At 40.2% G+C, this 8,354-nt stretch overlaps 1 protein-coding gene across 1 annotated transcript; it reads left to right on the top strand.

Annotated features, from left to right (window-relative positions):
* Window positions 1-5,508: 5,508 nt before the first annotated feature.
* Window positions 5,509-8,122, top strand: LOC114358485 (uncharacterized). Its single transcript, XM_028312462.1, has 5 exons — window positions 5,509-5,813; window positions 6,239-6,479; window positions 6,914-7,069; window positions 7,412-7,477; window positions 7,943-8,122. Exons 1-5 carry the CDS (start codon window positions 5,797-5,799, stop codon window positions 8,105-8,107), a joined length of 645 nt encoding a protein of 214 aa, XP_028168263.1. The 5' UTR covers window positions 5,509-5,796; the 3' UTR covers window positions 8,108-8,122.
* Window positions 8,123-8,354: the final 232 nt, after the last annotated feature.

The raw sequence follows: 8,354 nt of genomic DNA, 5'->3' as shown, positions 1-8,354 counted from the left end.
GTTAGACGCTTGAAATTTGGCATGCAGGTACCTTAGTAATTTTATAGCTTAGTTACAAGAGGATATTGCAAAATTCCAACGGGAACGGGAATCAGCGGGAAAAAAAATATTTGTATGAAAAAATCTAAATCGCGTAAGATAAATGAAGGGGGTAAAACGGGATCCACGCGTACGAAGTCGCGGGCGGCCGCTAGTACAATATGAGTCTTGAGAAAGTGCACATATGAAAATAGGCGGAACTACTAAACCTATTTTTATCGACAAAAAAAGTCTAAAAATATCTAAGTTTTTATTATTTATTGACATTTTCTGGGTATTTTATGTATTTTTTTAGTATCGCGGCCGCCCGCGCCTTCGAACGCGTGGATCCCGTTTTACCCCCTTCATCTAACTTACGCGGTTAAGATTTTTCAATCCAAATGTTTTTTTTCCTAACTCCCGTTCCCGTGGGAATTTTGGAAAACCCTGTTGTAACTAAGCTTTAAGTTTACTAAGGTACCTGCATGCCAAATTTCAAGCGTCTAACTTAAGCGGTTTAGATTTTTATACAAAAGGATTATCCCGCTAATTCCCGTTTAAGTAGGAATTTCGGGAATTCCTTGTTGTAACTAAGCTTTTAGTTTACTAAGGTACCAACATGCCAAATTTAAGCGTCTAGCTTAAGCGGTTTAGATTTTTCATACAAAAGGATATTCTCGCTTATTCCCGTTCCCTTGGAAATTTCGGTAATGCCTTTCTTAGTGCACCTCTACGGTATTTAAGCTACGTCCCTTCCAAATTTCAAGTGCCTACGTTTAGCCGTTTAGGCTGTGCGTTGATCTGTCACTAAGTCAGTCAGTTTCTCCTTTTATATTTTAGATTCTTTTTTAACTACAATGCCGTTTATATAAATTACATTGATGTTTTTTAATATTTTAGTTCTTTATTGTTTCTTTGAGTAATATTTGATTTTAATATTGATTTGATTTTAAAGGTGGAAGAAAAAACATAAGAAACTATTAATAGCAGGGTTACTAGCCAATGGATGGCTAATAATGGCTATTAATAGATAATAATCAGTTATTATCCAAACTAGCTGGCTACAAACCCATCTCTACCCGTAACCCACAATTGAGTGGGCCGGGGGCCGTCGAGGCATTTGCCCGGACCACGATGCAGGGGACATCTTTAAAAACCCCCACAGGTGGGGGCTGGCGGAGCGTTTGCCCGGGCCCATTCTTTGGAGAGCCGCTCTCGGTACTTCTCTGATCAGCAGAGCTGACCGAGCAGCGGCATAGAGCAGACCGTAACCCGCTACGGCGGGCCGGGGGTCCTGTTTTACCAGGGCCGCGAGGAGAAAACCTCTATAATAATAATAATAAATAATATAATAATAAAATAAATGTTTATTTTCTCTTCACAAAGGTAACAAAGAATAATGGGCACTACAATATTGTGAATGTTACAATAACAGAACCTTTGCGAGAGACTGGTGTCTAAACTAGGGTAATCCCTGTGTGATAGATCACCAGGCCCTCAACTTGCTCCTTGAACTTAACAATCTGACCAAATAAACACGCGCAAAGTGCGAAGAGAGATCACAAGTACTTGCACATCACTATGTACATAAAAATACGTGATACTGTTAGTAATATTAAGTGCGTTATGTGAGTGTGTGAGTTTTGTGTGTCAGGCATGTGTAGTATGAATGAGCCCTCATAGCAAAACCTTCAACAAATCCTCAGCCTCACCATAGTCCAAATTCAACAGCCACTCAAGTATCAGTTTTTTGCATGCTCTCTCTATAAAAAACAACTGGAGGAGGGGATTGGGGGTTCCCTCGAAGCCAGAGGGGCTTGCTCGTGAGCGAGCCTCTAGCCTGAGGCGGAGCTGCGGACGAATGTCCAACCAGGACAATAACTCGCGGCTCCGTTTCTTTGGGCTCTGGTGGAAACCGTCGGGTTTTAGTGGGTAGGCCCCGCCTTTAGTGGGTAGGCGGGGAGAGTCCCACATAACACACTGGCCGTCCCCATAGACCAGTGGGTATGCGCAAAGCATTTCCCGACGAAATAAAAAAAAGGTTTCTGAATTGAGATTTTTTTTCGGCTTGAGCGTGCTTATTTTCTAATCAAGTTTAAGAACTTCATATTAAATTCATCCTTGACAAGAACTCAATGCATAAACCGGTCCTTAAAAATGGCCTTAATCTCCATTCCTTTCTTATCATCTCTTTATTATTGTCATCATCGGTACATAAAATCATAGAATAAATAATACTACTTACTAACAAATATACGTAGATTATGAACTGATATGCTCGAGTTGACCACGGTGCAATTCAAACAATCTTTGAATTGCATTAAATTATTCCTTCATTCAAAACTTATTCAATCAACGCAACAAATTATGCACTCTTCGCTTGACGTCGCTTCCACAGTACACAATAACGCAGTAGATTTCATTCGAATTTATGTAGTTATTATTATTATCGGATAAAATAAAGACTAATAATGTAAAATGTGAACGCCTGAACGTTTTGAGCGAGCAAATATTAACAAAAGCAAGATTTTGCTTAAAAACTGACAGCAGACATTCTCTGTTCTTTCAATAAATATTATACACCTTAGTTACTTTTTTATTTATGGGAATTACGATTATTTAAGCTTTATAATTCCATTTTTTTTTATGCATAACAAGGCAGGTATTTGACCACAATCGCACCTGATGTTAAGTGGGATGCAGTCTAGGATGGTACATAATTACCTATCTAATATATTACAAACATTTGTACTGAAAGCTTTTCTCTCTTAACACTGTCTAGACTGGATTAGGGACGCCTGATGCAAATTGTCTTTTTAATTATGTTAGATTACCAATAGATAGTTAATTTTCAATTTAAGCTTTATAATTCCATTAAAAACATTTGTACAGAAAGCTTTTCTCTCTTAACACTGGCCAGACTGGATGAGGGACGCCTGATGCAAATTGTCTTTTTAATGAGGATCATTTCGATTTTTAGCTGTGAATGCAGATTTATAGGGCTAAGAAATCTTTAATACACAGTGCAAAAATTGTTGTTCTACGACAAAAATTGACGAAGTTATGGCCAAATTACTAAAAAAGTTCACTGACCGCCCGGCGCGGGGACGATGACGTCATTATATCCGATCCGAACGCTGCCGGCGTACTGCGTGGATAGAAAATATTTTTTTCTAGCCAAATTATCAGTTTTAGAGAAAAACTTGTAATGACATTTATTCATCAGAATAAAGTAAGCTATCGATAGGTAATTTTTAAAAATGGAAATTGTGAAAAATAACGCAAAAAATCCATACGCTCATACGATTCAATGGCACGCAGAGACGCGATTGGGGTCTCCGCGGTGGTATATTTGGCGATTTATTCAAATAAAGTGTACATAAGTGTTGTCTGCTTTGTGCGGCAATGTCAATATTTATATCACCAACCAATATTGCGTTTTTAAAGCGAGAGAATTGAGTAAGTGAGATACTTAATGAATCTATGAATTTGGTGGGGTTTTTATATCCAGGTGGTCTATAAACAGCCACTATCACTGTCTCTTCATTAATTTTCAAGGCGATACTATTACAATCTGATATTTCCAACTCTTCCCATGTAGTATTTAATTGGTTTTTAAAATAAATTACCACACCTTCGTTTTGAGTAGAGTTAGCAAGAGTCTTGCAAAACTACTTTATCTTTTGCGCTTATAATTTATGGTTTGAGTTTTGAAAGACAATGTTTTTAATATTAGTTTGATTTCACATCTTGTGGTTTCCGATTTTCTTACTTGCTTTCCATGTCTTTTCTTCATATGTTCTTACTACTGCCACAGCTACTGCGTGTAAGTGTAGTGAAATGAAATCAGAGTAAATGATTTATTCAGTACATAGTACCTACTTTTCAGGGCTCTTATGCACGTCCCAAATAAAGCTAGCCTTACCACCACTTCGGGACAATATGAGCTGGTACTGAGAAGAAGAGAAAAGTTTTCTTGTTTGTTAAACAGCTAGTACCTATTGTTGTCAACTACTCCAGACCTTTGGTTGATAGGATTAGTGTGGCCTCACTACAGTAGTCCAGTAAACATAATTTAGCGTTATGCCCGGACTCCCGGCAGGTAATTTGCGGCGAAAAGTGGCAATATGTAGGCGACAGCGGCGATGTAGGGACTAAGCCTTCTTGTAGCCTCTGTGTTGATGCGATGATATTACTGTGTACTTGTAAGTTCTGGCTTAATGAAACACAGTGCATTCAAGTGAAATGTCCTTTTACCATAACTTGTTTTATTTAGAATATTGCACAAATCACGTACCTACTAAGGGTAGACTTTATGTTAAAAATGTTCTCCGCCAGTCCACGTTAGGGTTATTAGGAAAGATGTGAGTGCTTTGCAGGCTAAATATAAAATGTCTCAGACCTTATAGGCTCTATTTTAAGCATTTTATGTATTTTTATCACACTGAAATTGTTTTGAAACTTGACTTGAAAGCTCAATGCTAATAAAATAAAGAATTTATAGGAAAATAGTGTGGTTGTAAAAAAAATGAATCTTTTTAAGCTTAAAATGAGTTTCAAAGTGACGATAAAAGACTGCGCAATTACTTTTACGTTAAAATTTAGGTAAGTGCTTTGACCATTTTCTCACGATATTATAATATTCATCCGAGTCCCGCCATCTTCAAGGTGAAGATTCATCTCTTCGTAAGAGTGAATTTTTATAAACTCATTTATTCTAGTCATTCCACTTTCTCAAAGACGGGAATTGAAAAAGTTTCCCAAATTTAATTCGACTTTGAAACAATGCGAGCGTTTTGGCTTCTGATGTGTTTTGTTTATTTACTTTGAACTTCGCCTTTGTCTCGGTCGGTAATTAGTTGGATATTATTTCTGCAATGTTGTTTTTGATTCAAATTTTGACACAATTTCAGGTTAAGAGGCTTACCTATGTTTTTGTTTTTTCCTCAATTACCAATTCAAAGAAGAACAATTTGGCGACACGTGTTCGAGTTGCCCCATTCTACTCTTATCAAAGGAAGTGTAATATTTTAAACACAACGATATTCAATGTATTATTGCATTAAGTGCTTTCTACTCATAGTAGTAAAGCGTGGTTAATTTATTTAATTAACCAAGTAATGTCACAATTTAAGCCATTAGGTATCTGCTATATGCTGTAAAATTTGTAGGTATGTCCACTGAGTTATTTTTACAATCCGGTCGAGTAAACTGCGCACCTCGCTGGAATGCGACTCTCCCTCGCACTCACCCGCACATCTCCCCACGTTAGCGCTCCTGCACACGACGCCGCCACCGCGCCACCGCCGCGCCGTCGCCGCGCCGCTAAACTGTTCATACGCGCCGCGTGAAGCCTGCTGCCGCGCCGCCGCCGCGCCGCTGGCGAAATTATGCAGTGTAGCGGCGCGGCGAGGGCGCGGCGGCAGCGCGGTGGCGGCGTCGTGTGCAGGAGCCCTTAGCCCCGTTCGTACCAGAGCGTCGATGTGACGTCACGGCTGCCAGGTGCGCATTAACTCGTCCAGGTGTAGCTATCCCATTTTCCTTGTGCAGTGCACAGCTGAAGACTACTACTACGACCCGGTCAACGTGACCCGGAGCACCATATCCGGGATCGCAGCATACCGCTCCGTGCTGACGCTGGACTGGCTGGCTGCGGAGGATTCTCGCCAGAGGGAGCTGGCGGCGGCCTTCGAGACAGAAGCAGCTCCGCCCTCGAGGGTCCTGACCACGGAGTGCATAGCGTACGCCAGGCCCTCTACCGGGAAAGTTGCGAGACTAATGCTGGAATTGCTGAAGTATGTAAGAAAGGAGAGTTTATTTTTATGTTATAGTTGACATATTAGACCAAATGTTTGTTGTTGCAAAATCGCATATACTTACTACTCCCATGTAACGTGCCACCAGTGCTGGCTATGTGATGTGCTATCATCTGCTGTACAGTGAAATATGAGTTCTTATCGTAAATCGGTGAATACATATATCCCGAATCAGAATCAATGACATATTTTTTTGATGAGACTGGTCTTAGACATTTTCTTGCTTGTTTTTTGCGCTTACTAAACTGCATTAGTCACGCATTGCTATGAAGTATTAGCTACCCACTTTTCTTTTTCATAAATTATTAGGTAGGTACTCTCTGCTGAGTGCCAATATACAGTTCATTTGATAAGTTTCAGAATTTTAATTTCATAATTTCACAAGAAACCATTGAAATCTGCAGAAACCTTGAAGGAGACGACGCGAAATTAGTCCCCGAGTTGGTCCAAGTACTGATGAAGGCTAAACTCCTGGTGGAGACTTCTATCCTGGACGCGGAGCCGGATTTAGAGGCGTTGGTGAAGACGCCTGGAGTGATGATGGGCGAGCCCCACGTTACCTTCCCCAGGATCCTGGCCATGCTGTGGATGATCGTAACTGACCCTAGCACCACTAAGAAGTTGGGATGGTGTCCTATCAATAGGGTAGAAGTACTTAAATTTTGCCAACTGACATGAAGCTGCGTCCACACAGGGTGCATGGGCTCGCAGGGCACACTCTGCAATATACAATGTAGAGTCTACATCCTGCTCACCCTACTCTTGAGTGTGCAGGATATCGAACGTGCCTAACCGATCACGAGCCCATGCACCCGGTGTGGACGAGGATTTATGACAGTAAGGTTGTGGAATGTTGTGACAGTTTTTAAAGAGTTCTTATATAGTCATTAGCAGATCAGACTTTACATTTAAGAAGGGTCTTTTGCCGAACTCGTATTTTTTCTGATTTTTGTAGTCCTATATTAACTTGGTCATCATGGCTGGCTATCAAGGAGTTGCAGCGGTGGGAACGAGAAGGAAAGTGAGTATAGTCCAGTGATATGCCATATACATATAATTTAAAGTATAACTATTTCCAGGTAAATAAATACATAGCGGTGAGCAAGTCGACGCAAATAGCGAAGCAGATGCGCGCTCTAGACCCAATAGTTGCGCGAGCGCGCTTCATCATGGAGGAGTTCATACAGAACGTCACTCCTCTGAACATGTACCAGAAGTCGACTACAGAGATTAAGGTGATTTAAAAATAGAAATAAAAAAAACTTTATTGACACAGTATAGTTGCAGGACAATAATATGTAGTAGTACGAGTAGGTTACATTATGCCAACAGGCCTTTTTCACTATTTATTTAACGTGACATACTCGTAAGGGGCATGTCAAGAAGAAGCTGGTCTTCCGCGGACCCCTTTGTTGTTGGCGTTGCGTATCCTTTCGAGGAGTGATTTTTTTTTATTTTGTGTCCAACTTATGATTCGAACCCTAGACCACTATAAACAACATTGACTCAAACTTTTTCTTTATCATATTAGGTACCTTTTACTACTTGATTGATAAGGCTACTTTAATCCTATACAGCCATCGCCGATGCCGTATTCAAGGACTTTGAAGACCATAAAGAGACCCATCAGATACTATTCAACTGTGAGTATATTAAAAAAATAATTACATTAAATCACTACTTCGATGCTGTATCGCGCCTTGATTTCTTTCGTCACGGACTTACAGATTAATCTGGCATTTTCCTACAATAATCGGCCTGAAATTTCAACTGGAATTTAATTCCCAGTGTGATTTTTCATTAAGATTTTCACACCTGAAAGGGAAAAATGCGGGAGTGATTCATATGCCGGAACCACACAGTGCGGCTGATTCGTACATTCGTTCGTTTCAGCCAAATGACTTTCATTGTTGGACAAAGGCCTCCCTCAAGGATTGCCACAACGACCGGTCCTGCACTACCCGTATCCAGGTCCACCTAGTGGCAAGCCTGTCTACACTATGTCTTTAGGCCCGTGGTCGCAGTTCGAGAACTTTTCTGCCCCAACATCCATCAGCTCTACGAGCTATTTGCCTGGGTGATATTATAATAAAATGTTGTTTTCGCAGCATAACCTCCTTCCCCTGGAGCAAGCCATGTCCAGCAGCAGCCAGGAGCCAGAGCTGGAACCGTTCCCCCGACTGATCGACGGCACCCGGGTGGTCGCTGCAACATCTGGTGCCGTGATTGTGAAAAATATAATGTTGATCCCCATTTTTCTTTGTTTGTATTAAAAAATATTTGGTTGAATATGTGTTTTTTTAGTACGTTAGTTTGCAAAATAGCTCCTATTAACAATTAACTACGTACAACCTACTATTATTCTTGCACTATTTTGAACCAAACCTTTTTATTTAAAACACGCAGATTTAAAAAAAGTTAATATGACATTTAAATTGATCTATGCCACACTGTCAACATTGGCGTGTACGTCAAAATAAAAATGTGCGGGCTAATCAGTTTAGTTTTAATTTAGTAATT

The sequence above is a fragment of the Ostrinia furnacalis genome, unplaced genomic scaffold (assembly GCF_004193835.3).
Source record: "Ostrinia furnacalis isolate ACB-3 unplaced genomic scaffold, ASM419383v2 OfSCF3961, whole genome shotgun sequence".
Taxonomy (NCBI): Eukaryota; Metazoa; Arthropoda; class Insecta; order Lepidoptera; family Crambidae; genus Ostrinia; species Ostrinia furnacalis.
Note: the sequence above shows the minus strand (reverse complement) of the source record. Positions and strands in the feature narration are given on the sequence as shown.

Coding starts and splice junctions, on each gene's coding strand:
- LOC114358485 (XM_028312462.1), top strand. Junction 6,480..6,913: donor GATGGTGTCCTATCAATAGG/GTAGAAGTACTT, acceptor AACTATTTCCAG/GTAAATAAATACATAGCGGT. Junction 7,070..7,411: donor AGTCGACTACAGAGATTAAG/GTGATTTAAAAA, acceptor AATCCTATACAG/CCATCGCCGATGCCGTATTC.